Source organism: Oncorhynchus nerka, linkage group LG4, assembly GCF_034236695.1.
Source record: "Oncorhynchus nerka isolate Pitt River linkage group LG4, Oner_Uvic_2.0, whole genome shotgun sequence".
Lineage (NCBI taxonomy): Eukaryota > Metazoa > Chordata > Actinopteri > Salmoniformes > Salmonidae > Oncorhynchus > Oncorhynchus nerka.
This window is the reverse complement of record NC_088399.1, coordinates 44984347-45007187: the sequence shown is the minus strand read 5'-3', so window position 1 is coordinate 45007187 and position 22841 is coordinate 44984347. Positions and strand designations below refer to the sequence as shown.

Sequence of the window (22841 nt, the reverse complement as noted above, 5' to 3'; positions counted from 1 at the left end):
TTTGCAGTGTTGACCCTTCTTTTTCAAGACCTCTGCAATCCGCCCTGGCATGCTGTCATTTAACTTCTGGGCCACTTCCTGACTGATGGCAGCCCATTCTTGCATAATCAATGCTTGGAGTTTGTCAGAATTTGTGGGGTTTTGTTTGTCCACACGCCTCTTGAGGATTGACCACAAGTTCTCAATAGGACTAAGGTCAGGGGAGTTTCCTGGACATGGACCCAAAATATCGATGTTTTGTTCCCAGACTTTTGCCTTATGGCAAGGTGCTCCATCATGCTGAAAAAGGCATTGTTCATCACCAAACTGTTCCTGGATGGTTGGGAGAAGTTGCTCTCGGAGGATGTGTTGGTACCATTCTTTATTCATGCAGTGTTCTTAGGCAAAATTGTTAGTGAGCCCACTCCCTTGACTGACAAGCAACCCCACACATGAATGGTCTCAGGATGCTTTACTCTTTTTTTTTTTTTTTTTTTTTTTTTTGCTTTGTCATTATGGGGTATTGTGTGCAGATGTTTTTATTTTATACATTTTAGAATAAGGCTGTACCGTAACAAAATGTGGAAAGAAATCAAGGGGTCTGAATACTTACCTGTATATGAAGTGCTTTCACTTCAAAACGTAAAAACAGATATGTATGAAAATATCCTAAAATAACAGGTGACATTTTGTACTGTCGCCTCATATGAAAGAGGCTATTTTTGACTTTGAAGTAAAAAATCTGAATTTCAGTTTAGATGTTTTAGATGTGCAGTTGTAAATCAAACAAATACATTTGTGAACACAGAAACAGTGAATTGTGGAAGGGTGCCAATATATTTGACTCCATCTGTACTGTGTTAGTCCACTCATTGGTCTTCTCCTATGATTTATTCACATTTAATCATCGTATGAATCACTCAGTGTATTCCAATGCTTGTTGTTGTTATTTGTCTCTAATGCTAACACAGTATACACAGTCATTCATTCTCAGACTGTGAGTAACTCTGTGTTGGTCTCAGCTGCACTTGGTTTCAATACACTGTGTCGTTTTACTGCACTAAGGTAATGGGGAGATGTATTGGTGTGGTGAAGCAGTAAGACGGTGAGTTGTGGTAGACATTAAGCTATGCACCATGTACCAGGGTTGTGTCTCTCAGCTAACGCACAGTCCCTGTCTCACACACATCAACCTGTCGTCTGTCTGCGCTGCATGCTCTTTCTCTTATTCATTTTCTCTCATGCTTTTCCCTCTCTCCCACCTCTCTCTCCCCTTGCCTCCCTCTCTTTCTTCCCCTTTCTCTCACATCTTCTCTCCCGGTTTCCCCCCTCCTCTCTCTCTCTCTGTCTCTATTGCGTTGCCATCTGTTCTTGATTAATGGGAGCGGTAATTGAAGCATCTTGTTCATCCAGCGCGCATCCTCTGCGCGCGCACACACACACACTCACACACACACACAGGTCTGGTATGAATCTGATGGACCCCGGCAACAGTCTGCTTCTACCTGAACTGTCCCTCCAGCAGGTGGGCTTGTGGGGTAGAGGGGATATAGCTATGTCACATACGGAAGTAGTGGTTCATGGGGTTCTGGGGGAGCTGCCAGACATGCTAATAGACTTACTGACAGATCGGAGGGGGAGGGAGGAGGGATCCTGCTGTCAGAAAGAGTCTGATTTTGTGAATTTGGTACGTTATAGTATTGGTGGGCCGTTTTGAGTATACACTGATGCATTCATACACACACACACACACACACACACACACACACACACACAGTCAGTAGCAGTAGTCCTGCAGTGCTAATTGTTTCCTGTGATCTCCTTTCTCTCAACAGTATTATTATAACTATTACTATTAGTTATTTAATTCCTTTCTTTTTATGCATACAAAAATAGTTTAATACATGTACAATCTATTTTACCAAATGAGAGCTCAAAATGAGAGGATAACTAGCTATTGAATGTCCAGTATATCTAATATTTCCCTCTCCTTCTCCCTAACTTCTTCTCCCTCTCCTTCTCCCCCTAACTTCTTCTCCCTCTTCTCCCTCTTAACTTCTCCCTCTTTCCCCCTAACTTCTTCTTCCCCCTAACTTCTTCTCCCTCTTCCCCCCCTAACTTCTTCTCCTCTCCTTCTCCCTTTCTCCCTCCATCAGGCATACTTCCGTCAGGGTGTGGCCCTGCAGTACCTTGGTCGCCATGCCGACGCCCTGGCAGCGTTTGCCTCTGGTCTAGCGCAGGACCCCAAGAGTCTCCAACTACTGGTGGGCATGGTTGAGGCTGCCATGAAGTCCCCACTACGAGGTGCGATGTGTGTCTTTGCATGTTTGTGTTACGTGTGAGTGTGTATGTGGATTTGTGTGTGTGTTTTACTCAGGGTCATAATATGTGCTTTCAGCTAAGATATAGTGTAATTAAAGCTGCTTCTTGAGACATCATACTGACTCAGACGGTTTCACTTATATTAGTGAGAGAAACACAGACACACACAGCATGTGTGTTTAAGAAACTGAATCAGATGGAGGAGCTTCCATCAGACTGAATTATCATTCCTTCAGTGCGCATCATCCCTTCATTTACCCACAATCCATCATTTTTTTATATACCCAGTACCCCCGGGCTAACACGTGGAGGTGTCAAAGCCCCCAAGAGAAAAGACAGAAGGAGAAATGGTAGAAAGAAAAGAGAAAGAGAGAGAGATGTATGAGGAAGGAAGAGCAAGTAGGATAAAAGAAGGGAAAATAAATAAATAATCATAAACAAAATACATAGAAAAATCATGCATTTCCACAAACATTAATGACATCACACATGCTCAGACCCACATGTTCCCACCATATCCACATCCAATGTTGTTTCTAATGCTTGTAATACTCTACCTCATATGACTTCAAATTGTGTTGCATTGTTTCTGTCTGTAGCCAGATTTTTTTTCAATATTTAAACAATAACGCATTTGTTTCTTCCATTCTCTTAACGTTGTGATATCGTTTTACTTCCAGTAATTAAGTAATAACTTCTTCAATATAAGTAACTTATGATAGCCAGCTTTCTAACTCTGCCCATAACTTTTGGACTTTATAGCACTCCCAGAAGTCATGCATTATTGAGTCTTATTAGTTTTACACTTAAGAAATGACTGTGCCATTGTGCTGTATAATTTATGCATTTTGTCTCTTACATAATAAATTATCTACCTTAGTTTATACTGGATCAAGCGTACTATAACGTATACACACTGAGTCAGGAAGCAGGTGCAGAAGGTGAGTTTGATAATGAGAAACATGAAGATAAACAACACAGGAGTAGCGTACTGAACGTAAACAAAACCAAACCTGAAGACTGAGGCTACTGAGGGATAAATAAAGGGAGAGTAATCCGGGTGATTTTCGTTAACTGTTGTCACGTCTACCCCTGCTCCTCCTCTCCGGCGTTCGACGTCGCCAGTTTACTAACACACCGGTCCTGACAACACTTCATTACGCACACCCGCGCCTCATCATCAGGTACACCTGGACCATATCACTTCCCTGATTACTCCCTCTCTATATACAGTACGCCATTGTTGTGTTCCAACACTCTCTCCATCTTGTGCCTACTGCATAACAGTTCTTTTTAAGGCTTGGTTCCAATAGTTCATATTTTTTTCTAAGAGATCTCTGCAAGGTTTTGTATATCTTACCTATCATATGAGTATCTGTTTCTGACTCAAATAGGATTCCCTCGGCATTGCTCCGATGTCCAAAAGCTTTCAGGTCGAAATTTCATGACATAAAACTTTTAAGTTGCATATACAGTGGGGCAAAAAAGTATTTAGTCAGCCACCAATTGTGCAAGTTCTCCCACTTAAAAAGATGAGAGAGGCCTGTAATTTTCATCATAGGTACACTTCAACTATGACAGACAAAATGAGAGAAAAATTGTAGGATTTTTAATGAATTTATTTGCAAATTATGGTGGAAAATAAGTATTTGGTCAATAACAAAAGTTTATCTCAATACTTTGTTATATACCCTTTGTTGGCAATGACAGAGGTCAAACGTTTTCTGTAAGTCCTCACAAGGTTTTCACACACTGTTGCTGGTATTTTGGCCCATTCCTCCATGCAGATCTCATCTAGAGCAGTGATGTTTTGGGGCTGTTGCTGGGCAACACGAACTTTCAACTCCCTCCAAAGATTTTCTACGGGGTTGAGATCTGGAGACTGGCTAAGCCACTCCAGGACCTTGAAATGCTTCTTACGAAGCCACTCCTTCGTTGCCCGGGCGGTGTGTTTGGGATCATTGTCATGTTGAAAGACCCAGCCACGTTTCATCTTCAATGCCCTTGCTGATGGAAGGAGGTTTTCACTCAAAATCTCACGATACATGGCCCCATTCATTCTTTCCTTTACACGGATCAGCCATCCTGGTCCCTTTGCAGAAAAACAGCCCCAAAGCATGATGTTTCCACCCCCATGGTAGGTATGGTGTTCTTTGGATGCAACTCAGCATTCTTTGTCCTCCAAACACGACGAGTTGAGTTTTTACCAAAAAGTTCTATTTTGGTTTCATCTGACCATATGACATTCTCCCAATCTTCTTCTGGATCATCCAAATGCTCTCTAGCAAACTTCAGACGCGCCTGGACATGTACTGGCTTAAGCAGGGGGACACGTCTGGCACTGCAGGATTTGAGTCCCTGGCGGCATAGTGTGTTACTGATGGTAGGCTTTTGTTACTTTGGTCCCAGCTCTCTGCAGGTCATTCACTAGGTCCCCCCGTGTGGTTCTGGGATTTTTGCTCACCGTTCTTGTGACAATTTTTACCCCACGGGGTGAGATCTTGCGTGGAGCCCCAGATCGAGGGAGATTATCAGTGGTTTTGTATGTCTTCCATTTCCTAATAATTGCTCCCACAGTTGATTTCTTCAAACCAAGCTGCTTACCTATTGCAGATTCAATCTTCCCAGCCTGGTGCAGGTCGACAATTTTGTTTCTGGTGTCCTTTGACAGCTCTTTGGTCTTGGCCATAGTGGAGTTTGGAGTGTGACTGTTTGAGGTTGTGGACAGGTGCCTTTTATACTGATAACAATATCTAACAGGTGCCATTAATACAGGTAATGAGTGGAGGACAGAGGAGCCTCTTAAAGAATAAGTTACAGGTCTGTGAGAGCCAGAAATATTGCTTGTTTGTAGGTGACCAAATACTTATTTTCCACCATAATTTGCAAATAAATTCATTAAAAATCCTACAATGTGATTTTCAGGATTTTATTTTTCTCATTTTGTCTGTCATAGTTGGGAGTGTACCTATGATGAAAATTACAGGCCTCTCTCATCTTTTTAAGTGGGAGAACTTGCACAATTGGTGGCTGACTAAATACTTTTTTGCCCCACTGTATTTGAAAATGTCTACATTGGTTGGTCCAAATTGGTTTTTAATTCTGTCATGGAAAATAATTGTATTTCCTATTACCGATTCATTAAAGGTTTCTATGCCTTTAGTTTTCCATGAAAGCCAATTTATCGATGAATTCTGAAAAGCTATCCAAGGATTGTTCCATAGGGGTGTGTTTTTAGGGAGTGATATTGGTTCTTGTAGAATCCATTTAATTTTCTTCCATGTTGTTATAGTGTCCTTAAAACCACTTAGATGTGAAGTCCACTGTTTTGAGGACCTGTGTGGTTCTAGTACAGGTTCCGACCGATATTTATAAATCAAAATGTGTACACCATATATTAAATTGGCTTGCATTGAGTGGTAGCCCTGATTCTCACGGACACAGGAGTATAAGGGACCTCTTCACTAGCTGACCACCACTAGCAAGACAAGACCTGTGCCAAGATCAGGTACTTACCCTACCGGCCTTCCCCATAACCTCTATATACAAATGAGAGAGCAGGTCTGGAAACAGTGTGGCAGGATAGGATGATTACACAGAAGGATCCCTGCAATTTTATGTAATGTTTTTTTCTGGGGGGACGGGAGGAATAACAAGGAAGCAACTTGATTTAACTCTGATTGGTTTTATTAGAATGTTTACAGTGCAAACAGTGAAACAATTAATAAATCATGCCGCGAGAGGCACTGGATCCGCACAAATAGGTGCCAGAGCGAACTAAGTCAAATCTGAGAGGGGCCAGGATCCATCTCAAATTAAGCACTGCCCATGTGTGCATATGCATATAGTATGTGTGCATATGCATATAGTATGTGTGCATATGCATATAGTATGTGTGCATATGCATATAGTATGTGTGCATATGCATATGGAAGGTGTTCTGTTGTGACGTCTAAAAATGTCACTGTACATTAATGTCTTGAAAATTAGGCTTATAAGAAATTCGGACTTGTAAGCCCCACAGCTATACTCGAGTATGTGGGCATGCTATAGGCTATAGCCTACTTATGGTGGGTGTTCTGCAGTGACGTAATCAGCACCTTGGAGAGCGCTGTCCGTTACACCACCATAGATAGTAGGCTACTTGGCTGTTTACTCCGTCTGCTGTGCTGCTATATTGTGTTTGTCACTTTTTTTTCTCATGAGCCCCCCAGATAACCCCCCCTCTCACACTCACTATATGTTCCAGGACCTCCTGATTTACAAATTAAGCACTGGGTATGTCTCTTCTGCCTGTGTGAAGTAGGAGGTGAAATCTGACACCACTTGAAGCTGGGATGTGCCACACACCATTTAATTCGCTGTTCTGACTGTCCCATCAACTCCTGGCTGAACCCTACATCACAGTCACTACATCACAGAGATCGATTTATAGCCAATAATGTAAAATAATTAATAAATGTTCAACAAAAAACACTGTTTGTCATAGACGGCCAAGATTAATATGAGATGAAATGTGATTTCCTAACGAGTTCAGGAAGCCAATCTATAGCTCTGAGATGTTCGCAGCTATGGGGCAGACGTTTTGTTCAAGAAAGACCTTTAGAAAATATGCACATATTCTCTAGCATTAAATATACAAATATGTATTTTACAGTTAAGGAAGGTGAAATCTTATAGTTAGTCATTTTATACATTTATTATACACTGCTCAAAAAAATAAAGGGAACACTTAAACAACACAATGTAACTCCAAGTCAATCACACTTCTGTGAAATCAAACTGTCCACTTAGGAAGCAACACTGATTGACAATAAATGTCACATGCTGTTGTGCAAATGGAATAGACAACAGGTGGAAATTATAGGCAATTAGCAAAACACCCCCAATAAAGGAGTGGTTCTGCAGGTGGTGACCACAGACGACTTCTCAGTAGTCCTTGCTGATGTTTTGGTCACTTTTGAATGCTGGCGGGGCTTTCACTCTAGTGGTAGCATGAGACGGAGTCTACAACCCACACAAGTGGCTCAGGTAATGCAGCTCATCCAGGATGGCACATCAATGCGAGCTGTGGCAAGGAGGTTTGCTGTGTCTGTCAGCGTAGTGTCCAGAGCATGGAGGCGCTACCAGGAGACAGGCCAGTACATCAGGAGACGTGGAGGAGGCCGTAGGAGGGCAACAACCCAGCAGCAGGACCGCTACCTCTGCCTTTGTGCAAGGAGGAGCAGGAGGAGCACTGCCAGAGCCCTGCAAAATTACCTCCAGCAGGCCACAAATGTGCATGTGTCTGCTCAAATGGTCAGAAACAGACTCCATGAGGGTGGTATAAGGGCCCGACGTCCACAGGTGGGGATTGTGCTTTTACAGCCCAACACCGTGCAGGACGTTTGGTATTTGCCAGAGAACACCAAGATTGGCAAATTCACCACTGGCACCCTGTGCTCTTCACAGATGAAAACAAGTTCACACTGAGCACATGTGACAGACGTGACAGAGTCTAGAGACGCCGTGGAGAACGTTCTGCTGCCTGCAACATCCTCCAGCATGACCGGTTTGGCGGTGGGTCAGTCATGGTGTGGGGTGGCATTTCTTTGGGGGGCCGCACAGCCCTCCATGTGCTCGCCAGAGGTAGCCTGACTGCCATTAGGTACCGAGATGAGATCCTCAGACCCCTTGTGAAACCATATGCTGGTGCGGTTGGCCCTGGGTTCCTCCTAATGCAAGACAATGCTAGACCTCATGTGGCTGGAGTGTGTCAGCAGTTCCTGCAAGAGGAAGGCATTGATGCTATGGACTGGCCCGCCCGTTCCCCAGACCTGAATCCATTTGAGCACATCTGGGACATCATGTCTCGCTCCATCCACCAACACTACGTTGCACCACAGACTGTCCAGGAGTTGGCGGATGCTTTAGTCCAGGTCTGGGAGGAGATCCCTCAGGAGACCATCCGCCACCTCATCAGGAGCATGCCCAGGCGTTGTAGGGAGGTCATACAGGCACGTGGAGGCCACACACACTACTGAGCCTCATTTTGACTTGTTTTAAGGACATTACATCAAAGTTGGATCAGCCTGTAGTGTGGTTTTCCACTTTCATTTTGAGTGTGACTCCAAATCCAGACCTCCATGGGTTGATACATTTGATTTCCACTGATAATTTTTGTGTAATTTTGTTGTCAGCACATTCAACTATGTAAAGAAAAAAGTATTTAATAATAATATTTCATTCATTCAGATCTAGGATGTGTTATTTTAGTGTTCCCTTTATTTTTTTGAGCAGTGTACTATATAATTTCAAACCTTACTCATACAGTTTTAGTGAACAAGAAATATATAATATAAAATCTTTCTTATTTTCATATTTTATCATATTTGTACTGTGTACTTGAGCTTGTTTCCTCAAAAGTGACTACACCACAGCAATTTATAACAAGTTTTTACCAGAAAGGTGAGATTTTAACCCTTCTTGGAGTATGCAGCATTACTAGTTATTGTTTATGGCCTTCATTACTTTTGTGGATTACGTAGATTACATTTTCGATTACATTTATTTACACTTTAACTACGAAGTTGTTAATGTTCTTAGCTCCATCCTTTAAAAACAGATACGTGAAAATATTCTGGGGATGAGCATGCGCATCTTCAATATATACCCATTGTTCCTCTTTAGTGCATTTAACAATATGTCACAAGGAAAAGCCTTGGGTTGCGAGTTGAAACAATTCCAAATCTGGAAGGTTTAAACCACCCTCAGCTTTAGCTCAGTAAAACTTTCCTATTTATTCTACAAGTTTATTTGTCCTTATGAAGTCTGTTTTGGCCGAGTAGACTTTTTTAAATAACGTCTTCGGTGGGGTAATTATTATTACCAAAAATACATTTAAAAACTTTGGGAACCATGCCATGCCAAAAGGTTTATTCTACTTGTAATATTTATGAGGAGATTGTTCCATTTAATTAGATCTGCTTTCATGTTGTTGAGAAATGGGATGAAGTTATCTTTAGATATTTGTTGTTTGTTGCCACTTAAACATCTTAAGTATTTCATATTTGTTGTGGTCCACTTAAAGGATTGCTATAGTTTTTCTATTTTTTTCCCACAAAAATTCTGAAATTTTAAAGTATTTATGAAAATATTTTTGACAAGGGTGGCATTGAATTTTACGTTTTCGTCAGGTATATCAGGAGATTGTCAGCAAATAAGTTTAGTTTACATTCATGTTTACCAACACTGATACCTGTTACATTTGCGTCCTGTATAATTGTTTCTGCAAGCTGTTCAATTGCCTGTGCAAACAGGAGTGGGGAGAGAGGACATCCCTGTCTCGTGCCCCTTTCTATAAAGCATTTTCCTCAGATACTGTATTATTTGTGTCTATTTTTGTTTTAGGATATTTACATAATATTTTCATGAAATGTAATATTTCAGCTGGAAAGTTGAATGCTTACAAAGTTTTTAATAGAAAAGGCTACTTAAGTTGGTCAAAAGAAAATAGGATTTGTGAGGTACACAGTTCAAGAGGAATAAGTCAAAGAAGAAAGGCAGGAGAACAAGAAAAGAAGGAAGAGAATGGATTGACAAATGAATAGAGAGAAATAGATGAAAGAAAGTGTGTACCCTGAAGCTCATCGTTAGATCCTCCACAGTGTCTCTCCTCTGTAAATTCCTTGTTCTCTCAATAGTTGATCGTTCTGGGGTACAGTCAATGATATATATTGTTGATACTATGTATTGGCCAGTGAGAGGCTTTGAAGCCGGCGGTTGGCCATATCGGCACCCCCCAGAAGAAGCACTCCTCCATAGGAATGTATAAATTATATTTCAATTAAATGTTTCAAAGACAAAATGACATGTATTTAACTATTTTGTTGTTGTTGTTGGGACAGTAACGTTATAACATTTTTTAAATATACTTCATTTTTATGTTTAGCTTACATAATATCAATTTAAAGTTTGCATTACGGTGTTGGTAATAGAATAAACATTGCAAAAACAAATGTATACATTAATAAATGCATTTCGATAGCTGTGTGTTTGTGTGTCTCCCGTAGACTCTCTAGAACCCACCTACCATCAGCTGCAGAGGATGAAGCTGGACAAGAGTCCATTCGTGGTGGTGTGTGTGATTGGTCAGGAGCTGCTGACCGCTGGTTACCATGGCGCCTCAGTGGTGGTCCTGGAGGCGGGGCTAAAGATCGGCACATGCTCTCTGAAGGCAAGGCAGTTTGTGTGTGTGTCTGTGTCAGTGTGTGTGTGTTTCTATGTGTGTGTGATGATCATTGAGTTTCTTCTTTCTTCTCGGTTCTTTCTGAAGCTCCGAGGTTCAGTGTTCTCTGCTCTTAGCTCAGCCTACTGGTCGCTAGGCAACGCAGAGAAGAGCACAGGATACATGCAGCAAGACCTGGAGGTGGCCAAGACGCTAGGTACACACACACCCACCCACACAGAGCTCGCAGGCATTTCACTGTACTGTTTTACACCTGCTGTATCCTGTGCATGTGACAATACCACTTGAAATGCACATACACACACACACTCACAATTGCTTTCACTCACACAATTTGCACGCATACACACACTGGGTATGGATGGAGAGACAGATGTCGCTGTACGTGTGACTTAAGACTGTGATAACCCACTGAGTGGAAGACAAGGCATTGCTATGTGAGCTAACAATGGTCATCAGGTCTCAAGCAAGGTTACTCATCATGTGAGTGTAGTTAACGGAACCACCTCCACTACATCATGTATTAGCAGAAATCTGCAGGCTTCAAACCCAAATGAACTGGAACATTTAACACAGTCTAAGAAGCCTTATGTCCACACCCACCTCATTATCATGCCTTCCCAGGTGACCAATCAGGCGAGTGCCGAGCTCACGGGAACCTAGGCTCTGCCTACTTCTCCAAGGTCAACTACAGGGAGGCTTTGACCAATCACAGACATCAGCTGGTCCTCGCCATGAAACTCAAGGACAGAGAGGTGTGTGTGTGTGTGTGTGTGTGTGTGTGTGAGAGCGATCCATCGTGTACTTCTCCTTCTCTTGCCCCTTCTTCTATTCAGGAGCCATGCTGAGTTGCTCTCAGTCAGAGCAATGTGACAATGTAACAAAGTCTGCTCTTGAGCTGCTCCACTCACTGTTCATGACTAAAATACAATGGGGAGGAATGAGAAGCAAGTCTCTGTCTTATGGGGAACTTGAACGTACACCTTGCAGACCTGGCTGTGTGAATGTCAGTACAGCTGTATGGTTATGCTGTGTGTTCACATGTCGTTGTATATGTTATTCAATGTTCATTGTTTGTTTAGTATTGTACGAAACATGCCTTTCAGTATGTTAACCTTGTTTATGCGCATTCTGAATATGCTATACAATGTGTGTGTGTGTGTTTTAGCGTGTGTGGAGGACAGCTGTGTCCGAGCTCAGAGTCATTAAAAGGCATCCTAGGTGTCAAATCGATAAGACACCTGTCACCAAGACGAATGGGTGCTTGAACAGGCCCATTCTAATGAAAGCAGTGTGTGTGTGTTTAGAGCGGAGGACATTGAGGTGTGTCTGTGCCATGGTTATTGAGTCTCCTCTCCAGTCGACACCGCATGTCCACAGCCTGAGGTTCTTCAAACACACTCATCATTATACACCTCATCTTTCCTACTGTGTTTAGATCGTGTGTGTGTGTGTGTGTGTGTGTGTGCGTACGTGCGCATGTGTGTGTGCGTGTGTGTCTTTCTAAGATGCCTCCTATGGCAGTGTTAATGTGGTGCGATGGTAGCCTCAAGGTTAGAGAGGCGGGCCAGTCACCAGAGGGTTGCCGGTTTGAAGGGCTGAGGACAAATCTAATGAGTGTGTGTGTGTTTGTCTCTAGGCTGCGTCCGCTGCGCTGAGCAGCCTTGGCCATGTGTACACAGCGATCGCGGACTATCCCAACGCCCTGGCCAGCCATAAGCAGTGTGTGCTGTTGGCACGGCAGACCCAGTGCCCGCTGTCAGAGGCTCGCCAGCTGGGCAATATGGGCGCTGTCTACACCGCACTGGGAGACTTCACCAACGCTATGCAGTGTCACCAGCAACACCTGGATATAGCTAAGGTATTTAACTAATGAAGAACCATACACGCATACATACAAAAACATGTATGCATGCACCTGGGTCGGGGTCAATTATTTTACAATTCAGGAAGTGAATTGAAATTCCAATGATTTTTCTCTCAATCTGTCTTTTATTTCACTCAATCTTTTCAGTGTATTGTGTTAAAGGCATGGAATAAAATCAACATTTACAGTTAAATTCGGAAGTTTACATACACCTTAGCCAAATACAGTTAAACTCAGTCTTTCATCATTCCTGACATTTAATCGTAGTAAAAATCCCCTGTCTTAGGTCAGTTAGGATCACCACTTTATTTTAAGAATGGGAAATGTCAGAATAACAGTAGAGAGAATTATTTATTTCAGCTTTTATTTCTTTCATCACATTCCCAGTGGGTCAGAAGTATACACACACTCAATTAGTATTTGTTAGCATTGCCTTTAAATTGGTTAACTTGGGTCAAACGTTTCAGGTAGTCTTCTCACAATAAGCTGGGTGAATTTTGGCCCATTCCTCCTGACAGAGCTGGTGTAACTGAGTCAGGTTTGTAGGCCTCCTTGCTTGCACACGTTTTTCAGTTCTGCCAACAAATTTTCTATGTGATTGAGGTCAGGGCTTTGTGATGGCCACTCCAATACCTTGACTTTGTTGTCCTTAAGCCATTTTGCCACAACTTTGGAAGTATGCTTGGGGTCATTATCCATTTGGAAGACCCATTTGCAACCAAGCTTTAACTTCCTGACTGATGTCTTGAGATTTTGCTTCAATATATCCACATAATTTTCTTCTCTCATGATGCCACCTATTTTGTGAAGTGCACCAGTCCCTCCTGCAGCAAAGCACCCCCACAACATGATGCTGCCACCCCCATGCTTCACGGTTGGGAAGCTTCCCCTTTTTTCCTCCAAACACAACGATGGTCATTATGGCCAAACAGACCTGTTTTTGTTTCATCAGACCAGAGGACATTTCTCCAAAAAGTATGATCTTTGTCCCCATGTGCAGTTTCAAACCGTAGTCTGGCTTTTTTATGGAGGTTTTGGAGCAGTGGCTTCTTCCTTGCTGAGCGGCCTTTCAGGTTATGTCGATATAGGACTCGTTTTACTGTGGATTTAGATACTTTTGTACCTGTTTCCTCCAGGATCTTCACAAGGTCCTTTGCTGTTGTTCTGGGATTGATTTGCACTTTTCGCACCAAAATACGTTCATCTCTAGGAGACAGAACGCGTCTCCTTCCTGAGCGGTATGACGGCTGCGTGGTCCCATGGTGTTTATACTTGCGTACTATTGTTTGTACAGATGAACGGGGTGCCTTCAGGTGTTTGGAAATTGCTCCCAAGGATGAACCAGACTTGTGGAGGCCTACAATTGTTTTTCTGAGGTCTTGGCTGATTTCTTTTGATTTCCCCATGATGTCAAGCAAAGAGGCACTGAGTTTGAAGGTAGGTATTGAAATACATCTGCAGGTACACCTCTAATTGACTCAAATGATGTCAATTAGCCTGTCAGAAGCTTCTAAAGCCATGACATCATTTTCTGGAATTTTCCAAGCTGTTTAAAAGGCACAGTCGACTTAGTGTATGTAAACTTCTGACCCACTGGAATTGTGCCACAGTGAATTATAAGTGAAATAATCTGTCTGTAAACAATTGTTAGAAAAATTACTTGTGTCGTGCACAAAGTAGATGTCCTAACAAACTTGCCAAGTTTGTTAACAAGAAATTTGTGGAGTGGTTGAAAAACGTATTTAAACTTCCGACTTCAACTGTATATACTCTGATGTGATCTGCAGACCCTGGGTAATGGTCCTGAGGAGGCGCGGGCGTACAGTAACCTGGGCAGTGCCCACCACAGCCAGAGAGACTTTGACAAGGCTGTGTCCTACCACACCCTGGTGCTGCAGCTGGCTCAGGAGCTGGAGGACAGGACTATACAGATGAGGGCTTACGCCGGCCTGGGACATGCTGCTCGCTGCATGCAGGTAGTTGACCACACACATACTGTACACACAAAGATATACACACCGGTGCTTGACCTGTGTGCCGTAACAGCACCTCCAGTTTAGCGGCGTAGCGGCTCCTTTATAAAACAAAGTGGATTATCACCGGCCCGGATTCAGACATAGCTTCTAAAAACAAAAGGTTGATCAAAGTGTAATGAAGGCGGGATCTCCATTGGAATAGCAATTGAGAGTGGGCATTCATTTCCTGATTCCGCTTTGTTCAAGTTTATTTGCAGCTCTTCTGTGAATGTGGTGTATTGTGTTTTCCTTTTAAAATATATTATCAATCACTTAAAAATCTACATGTCAGCCGTGATCAAAATTAGGCCTACCGTTCTGCACATCTCTCTGTTGACTAACATTTACAGCTAATTATCTCACTAGTGAACTACTTAGCTGTAAGCAATAATGTATTTGACTCGTTGTCGCCTTTCCTCCGGCACTGTTGAGAAATAAATCTGACCATTATTGGAAAGCTGGGATTCCCCTCTATATTCTAAGAATAGCCTAATTGACGAATAACTGACATGCTGTGCATGATTCTCCCCTGAAACAGGAATATTTTATGCTTATAAAAGGTTATAGATAAACATGTTAGTTACCATGCTTCGAAGTAACCTACCTTATCCGTTTCATACCTGATCCATTGAATGAGGGAATAATTGTATAAAAGACGTGTTTTTGGTTGTAGTGTTGCAATATTTTATATCAAGGTGTAACGCCCTGACCGTAGAGATCCTTTTAATTCTCTATTTGGTTAGGTCAGGGTGTGACTAGGGTGGGCAATCTAGGTTATCTATTTCTTTGTTTGGCCTGGTATAGTTCCCAATCAGAGGCAAGCTGTCTATCGTTGTCTCTGATTGGGGATCATACTTACGTAGCTTTTTTCCCACCTTAGTTTGTGGGATCTTGATTTTTGTATAGTTACTGTGTAGCCTGCAGAACTTTACGGTCGTTTATATATATATTGTTTTTTTTGGTGTTCATCTAATAAAGTAAGATGTACACTTACCACGCTGAACCTTGGTCTCCTCATTCCGACGACGAGCGTAACACTTGGGTGACCAACAATTCTCCAGGAGAGATACTGGGTGTGCAGGCTATTGTTCGAGCCCAGCTTGAACACACCACATTGTAGCCTAAACACCAGCTGCTCAACAGGACCTCGATAGGCAGATCGTATGTGTTTATGGGCTGAATTAAAAGCCTGCACACCCAGTAGCTCTCCAGATGGAGGGTTTTAGACATTAGCACCAACAGTGCATTTAGTCTACTTTGTGGGGGGTTAAGTGCCTTGATCAAGGGCACAACGGCAGGAGATAATAGGCCTACACGGGATCAGAAACCAGCAGCCTTCTAGCGTCAATACCACATTCACGCTGTCATTCTTATGGAGGATACATAGAGACGCCACCGGTTATTGGTCATGGAAATTTGGTTAAAAATCCATCTGTCAAAAATGTGTACGAACCCTTAAGTGACTAATCAGAGGTCGCTAATCGCATAATGTCATTTGGAAATGTTTTGCGAACATAGTCTAATGGGACCGGCATGAAAAAAAGACAGCTCCTGCACCTTTTTCATCCCAAGTCAAGCACTGATACACACAAACACACACACACACACCATAACTATCCATATGTTCTCCAGGACTTGGAGAGGGCAGGCCAGTACCACCAGCAGCAGCTGGACATAGCGGAGGAGCTGCAGGACAGAGCTGCACAGGGACGAGCTTCATCCAACCTGGGTAAGACATGATGACGGTGTCCTACACCCTCTAGCTCTCTCTATTAGACAGTTATCTGTTTTGTGTTTCTCCCTTGGGATCAGAAGGTTGTGAATTGGACACCATCACAGATACAAGAGCTGTCCACCAATAGCCTGACCAGTTAAATGCCACATCGACCAGCAGCATTCAGGAGAGACAGAGAGGCCAGGTCAATAGAATGAAGGACTATAGTATAGACATTTTACAGACAGTCCTGGGCAGTATAAACAGTTGTTCTGTGTTTATTATCTAGATACAGCATTGTTTTGTTAGTGGGGTTTGTCCAATTCCCCTCTCTAGCCCACAAACGCCTCACCTGCTTTCAGCCCAGGTGTGACAGCAGGACACCAGAGCTGTGTCCTATCACATGACTCCACTAGTGCTTCTCTGGCCAATCAACACTTATGTTTTATTAACGAGGTTTAGGGTTCCGCGACCATGATGATATTTGAGACTTTCTGAATCTGACCCCACTGCTGAGTGGACATTAACTTACCTACCTGTGTGGTGTGTGTGTGTGTTCTGAGTGTAGGACTGCTTACTTACTTGAGCACCATGGAGAGATCTATTTTTCTTAGACTCTCTCTCACTGTTTCTGTCTCTCTTGCTGTTCTGTTCTTGCTTTAACGATTGAGCACTTGTTCAACTAAACAGCAAGCTAAACTCTCACTACTTCCTCCAAGGAACAGGCATGTGTTGCAATTGGCAGGTTTAATAATGTAGAGAAGTGTGAAACAGTGGAGACATATGTAACAGAAATGGCTTAACTAGTTAAACGTAATACATTTACTGGCATTGATAACATTAACAGGTTGGCTAAACATATCAGTCAGAAAGGTTAGCTAAGTGGCTAACTGAAAAACCACTTGAAAGAACAGAGCTAGCATGCTAACTAGCTAGCAGAAATGCTAATAACCTGTCAACGTGTATAGAGTGGTAACCTCGGTTAAACGCCCACCTCAGAGGAAGTTGCCTCACCTATAGAGAGAAATAGTAATGCCGTATTTTTGTAGGCACTAACTCAGCCATGGTTCGTTGAGCAAAGCCTATGGGAAAATTCATGGATTTTTATTTATGCTGAAAATAAGGTCTGTGGTAAACACCTCGAAGACTGACGCCAGAGAGGAAGAGGCGAAGCGAGGGACAATTGGGGCAAAAATCTGTCTTCTCCAGCAGGTGGCGGTGTTTTATTTATTTCGCTCACCAAGCTAGGAGTTTTTGTATGGAGGTCAATGAGAGAATGTCAAATAAATGTGTACTGATATAAGTAGGACACGTGACATCCCGGCAACTTTGAGAAAAAAACACGTTATATTGAAGTTGTCTCGAGATGGTTATGCATATATATGACATAGCATAGCATCTCTCTCCATTGAATACAGGCGGTTGACAAAAACAACCCTCATCGAATATTTTTTAAAGTATTAAAATAATTAGATGTATCCACCAATCCGAATAGAGGAATAGGCTGGAGCTTGACAGCCCGCCATTCTGCTCTGTGGACAACGACCATAGTTAGGGTGGAGACATACAATAGCAGTCAAAAGTCTGGACATACCTTCTCATTCCAGGATTTTCCTTTATTTTTACTATTTTCTAGTAACAGACACATCTCAACATCAACTGTTCAGAGGAGACTGCGTGAATCAGGCCTTCATGGTCGAATTTCTGCAAAGAAACCACTACTAAATGACACCAATAAGAAGAAGAGACGTGCTTGGGCCAAGAAACATCAGCAATGGACACTAGACCGGTGGAGTCTAGTGTCCAAGTCCAAATTTGAGATTTTTAGTACCAACTGCCGTGTGTTTGTGAGACGCAGAGTAGGTGAACGGATGATTTCCGCATGTGTGGTTCCCACCGTGAAGCATGGAGGAGGTGGTGTGATGGTGTGGGGGTGCTTTGCTGGTGACACTGTCTGTGATTTATTTTGAATTCAAGGCACACTTAACCAGCATGGCTAAAACAGCATTCTGCAGCGATACGCCATCCCATCTAGTTTGCGCTTAGTGGGACTCATTTGTTTTTCAAGAAGACAATGACCCAAAACACACCTCCAGGCTGTGTAAGGGCTATTTGACCACAGAGAGTGATGGAGTGTTGCATCAGATGACCTGGCCTCCACAATCACCCGATCTCAACTCAATTGAGATAGTTTTGGATGAGTTGGGCCACAGAGTAAAGGAAAAGCAGCCAACAAGTGCTCAGCATGTGGGAACTCCTTCATGACAATTGGAAAAGCATTCCTCGTGAAGCTGGTTGAGAGAATGCCAAGAGTGTGCAAATCTGTCATCAAGGCAAATGGTGGCTACTTTGAAGAATCTAAAATATATTTTGATTTGTTTAACCCTTTTTTGGTTACTTCATGATTCCATATGTGATATTTCATAGTTTTGATGTCTTCATTATTATTCTACAATGTAGAAAATAGTAAAAAAGAAAGAAAGAAGAACCCTTGAATGAGTACATGTAGGTCAAATCAAATCAAATGTATTTATATAGCCCTTCGTACATCAGCTGATATCTCAAAGTGCTGTACAGAAACCCAGCCTAAAACCCCAAACAGCAAGCAATGCAGGTGTAGAAGCACGGTGGCTAAACTCCCTAGAAAGGCCAAAACCTAGGAAGAAACCTAGAGAGGAACCAGGCTATGTGGGGTGGCCAGTCCTCTTCTGGCTGTGCCGGGTGGAGATTATAACAGAACATGGCCAAGATGTTCAAATGTTCATAAATGACCAGCATGGTCCAATAATAATAAGGCAGAACAGTTGAAACTGGAGCAGCAGCACGGCCAGGTGGGCTGGGGACAGCAAAGAGTCATCATGTCAGGTGTCCTGAGGCATGGTCCAAGGGCTCAGGTCCTCCGAGAGAGAGAAAGAAAGAGAGAATTAGAGAGAGCACACTTAAATTCACACAGGACACCGAATAGGACAGGAGAAGTATTCCAGATATAACAAACTGACCCTACCCACTTTGCCAAAGCACAGCCCCCACACCACTATAGGGATATCTTCAACCACCAACTTACCATCCTGAGACAAGGCTGAGTATAGCCCACAAAGATCTCCGCCACGGCACAACCCAAGGGGGGGGGGGGGCCCAACCCAGACAGGATGATCACATCAGTGACTCAACCCACTCAGGTGACGCACCCCTCCCAGGGACGGTATGAGAGAGCCCCAGTAAAGACAGTGACTCAGCCCCTGTAATAGGGTTAGAGGCAGAGAATCCCAGTAGAAAGAGGGGAACCGGCCAGGCAGAGACAGCAAGGGCGGTTCGTTGCTCCAGAGTCTTTCCGTTCACCTTCCCACTCCTGGGCCAGACTACACTCAATCATATGACCCACTGAAGAGATGAGTCTTCAGTAAAGACTTAAAGGTTGAGACCGAGTTTGCGTCTTTGACATGGGTAGGCAGACCGTTCCTTAAAAATGGAGCTCTATAGGAGAAAGCCCTGCCTCCAGCTGTTTGCTTAGAAATTCTAGGGACAATTAGGAGGCCTGCGTCTTGTGACCGTAGCGTACGTGTAGGTATGTACGGCAGGACCAAATCAGAGAGATAAGTAGGAGCAAGCCCATGTAATGCTTTGTAGGTTAGCAGTAAAACCTTGAAATCAGCCCTTGCTTTGACAGGAAGCCAGTGTAGGGAGACTAGCACTGGAGTAATATGATCAATTTTTGCGGTTCTAGTCAGGATTCTAGCAGCCGTATTTAGCACTAACTGAAGTTTATTTAGTGCTTTATCCGGGTAGCCGGAAAGTAGAGCATTGCAGTAGTCTAACCTAGAAGTGACAAAAGCATGGATTAATTTTTGCATAATTTTTGGACAGAAAGTTTCTGATTTTTGCAATGTTACGTAGATGGAAAAAAGCTGTCCTTGAAATGGTCTTGATATGTTCTTCAAAAGAGAGATCAGGGTCCAGAGTAACGCCGAGGTCCTTCACAGTTTTATTTGAGACGACTGTACAACCATTAAGATTAATTGTCAGATTCAACAGAAGATCTCTTTGTTTCTTGGGACCTAGAACAAGCATCTCTGTTTTGTCCGAGTTTAAAAGTAGAAAGTTTGCAGCCATCCACTTCCTTATGTCTGAAACACATGCTTCTAGCAAGGGCAATTTTGGGGCTTCACCATGTTTCATTGAAATGTACAGCTGTGTGTCATCCGCATAGCAGTGAAAGTTAACATTATGTTTTCGAATGACATCTCCAAGAGGTAAAATATATAGTGAAAACAATAGTGGTCACGGAACCTTGAGGAACACCAGTCAATGAAAGACTACTCGTTCTCATGAAAATGTTTTCATTGAGAAATACTGTTAGGTGTAAAATTGAGCGATTTAAGATCTCCTCTGCAAAAACGTAAAAATTAATGGCAGATTTCTTGAGTTATCTTAGATTAATTTGGACTATTTTGAGGAAGTGTATACCGGCTAGGGCGTTTCAAAATGGAAAAAGTGTACTATTGCCACTTTTTCTCGTTTTTGAAGCGGTCTTTTAAAGCTGCAATATGTAACTTTTTGGGCGACCAGACCAAATTTACATAGAAATAGATCTGTCATTCTCATTGAAAGCAAGTCTAAGAAGCGGTAAATCTGTCCTATATGCGCTATTTCTATGCTTCCCATTCTTAAGTTTAATTTTTGCGTCTTTTACTACCAATATTATTGGTTATGGAAAATATATTTCACAGCGGCTTAGATGGTACAATGATTCTCTACACTATACATTCTTGTTGTGCTACAAACTGGAATTAGACAAACTATTAGAATTTTGGCAACCAGGAAATGGTGGAGCGATTTCTGAATAGTGCAGCTTTAAGGGAGTGCAAGCACACTCGTTCGGGTCACCGAGACACCAGCCGAACTGAAGCAAGCTGACGCATTTATGCATATTCAGGATTTGGGTGTGGGAACGTTGTGGTGATTTCCACATGTAGCAGAGAAATAACAACAAATAAGGCACCAACTGACAGCTGTCAATGTAACTAGCTAGCATGCTATCCTTAGCTAGCTAATGCATGTTATGTGAGCGCCATTTCAGTTAAGAAATTGTAAATTAGGTGAAAATAATTATTGTCAAAGATGAGTCTCAGGTAAACGAGTTGTTGAGGGTTGACATTTATCAGACTCTCAAAACCATTCATCTTGAGTGGAGAGGGGGTTGTAAAATGCAATCATATCACACAATTTTACTATTTATAAAATGGTCATATATTGTTTTCATTCAGACTATCTAAAAAATAAGTGAAATTGGACAAAGTATCCAATGGATTATGATAATTTGCTGGTAAAAAAAAGTGGAGATGAAAAAACATTAGTTTGCACCTCCTATTTTAATTTGCTCCATGGCTCAGACAGCCAAGTGTAGGCTATAGCGAGAGACGGAAGAGGACACCACCGTTTTTTTCTGGTTCAATGAAAGTCAATGAACTAAGGAAACCAGACCCAGCTGATATTGCATTGGTGTCTTTGGGAGACCCACCGCGTTAAGGAGACCGGAACTCACACATATTTGCAATGGTAAACAGCCTGAGTGAACTATCGTCATTCATCAACCATCTTTGAGGTAGCCAAATACACTACAGCCATGTACACCACCAACATATGTGGACGCCTGCTCGTCGAACATCTCATTCCAAAATCATGGCCATTAATATGGAGTTGGAGTTACCTTTTACTGGAACTCCCTTGACCCGAACCATAAACAACCCAGACCATTATTCCTCCTCCACCAAACGTAGCACTATGCATTAGACAGGTAGCATTCTCAATGGCATCTGCCAAACCCAGATTTGTCCATCGGACTGCCAGATGGTGAAGCGTGATTCATCACGCCAGAGAGCGTGTTTCCACTGCCCCAGAGTCCAATGGCGGCGAGCTTTACACCACTCCAGCCGACATTTGGCATTCCGCATGGTGATCTTAGGCTTGTGTGCGGCTGCTCGTCCATGGAACCCATTTCATGAAGCTCCCGACGAACAGTTCTTGGGCTGACATTACTTCCAGAAGCAGTTTGGAACTCGGTAGTGAATGTTACAACCGAGGACAGACCATTTTATTTACGTACTATGCGCTTCAGCACTCGGCAGTCCCATTTTGTGAGCTTGTGTGGCCCACCACCACTTCACGTTAACAGCACTTGCAGTTGACCATGACAGCTCTAGCAGGGCAGAAATTTGACGAACTGACTTGTTGTAAAGGTGGCTTCTCATGATGGTGCCACGTTGGCGCCACGTCTTCAGACAATGTTTGTTTATGTAGATTTATGGCAGTGTGCTCGATTTTATGCAATGGGTGTGGCTGAAATAGCCCAATCCACTAAGTTGAAGGCGTGTCCACATACTTTTGTATATATAGTGTATTATCTGTTATATTGCTCAGCTCAGTCGTGACTCACGAACTTTGCAGGTGTTTCTGATGAATAAATAATGCCATGCTGGTGAGTGGTACCCTTAAAATAAAACCCAGCTCTGAAAAGAAACGTAGGCTGAAAAGAATTTGCACATCATCTCATAGGAAAAGACACACAAGACTCACGGAAACGTCCGAAGTCACACATTCGGATTTGGCACTTCTAGCCCAAATATATCAAAGCCTACTTTGACTAAAACAATGACATATTGACTTACATCTTTGTGTTTCTCTGTTATGTCAGTCACTGACAGTCACTCAATTAACCCA

The 22841-nt window shown here is 42.7% G+C and overlaps 1 protein-coding gene across 2 annotated transcripts in view; it reads left to right on the top strand.

The window, feature by feature from the left end:
- Positions 1-22841, top strand: part of LOC115126301 (tetratricopeptide repeat protein 28-like) — a 92402-nt gene that overhangs the window by 44122 nt on the left and 25439 nt on the right. For both annotated transcript variants that reach the window (XM_029655921.2, XM_065017574.1), the window contains 7 exons: positions 2136-2283; positions 10353-10516; positions 10616-10724; positions 11153-11283; positions 12168-12389; positions 14183-14371; positions 16043-16139. In XM_029655921.2, coding sequence (XP_029511781.2) covers positions 2136-2283; positions 10353-10516; positions 10616-10724; positions 11153-11283; positions 12168-12389; positions 14183-14371; positions 16043-16139 — 1060 coding nt within the window. The remainder of the gene's footprint in view (positions 1-2135; positions 2284-10352; positions 10517-10615; positions 10725-11152; positions 11284-12167; positions 12390-14182; positions 14372-16042; positions 16140-22841) is intronic.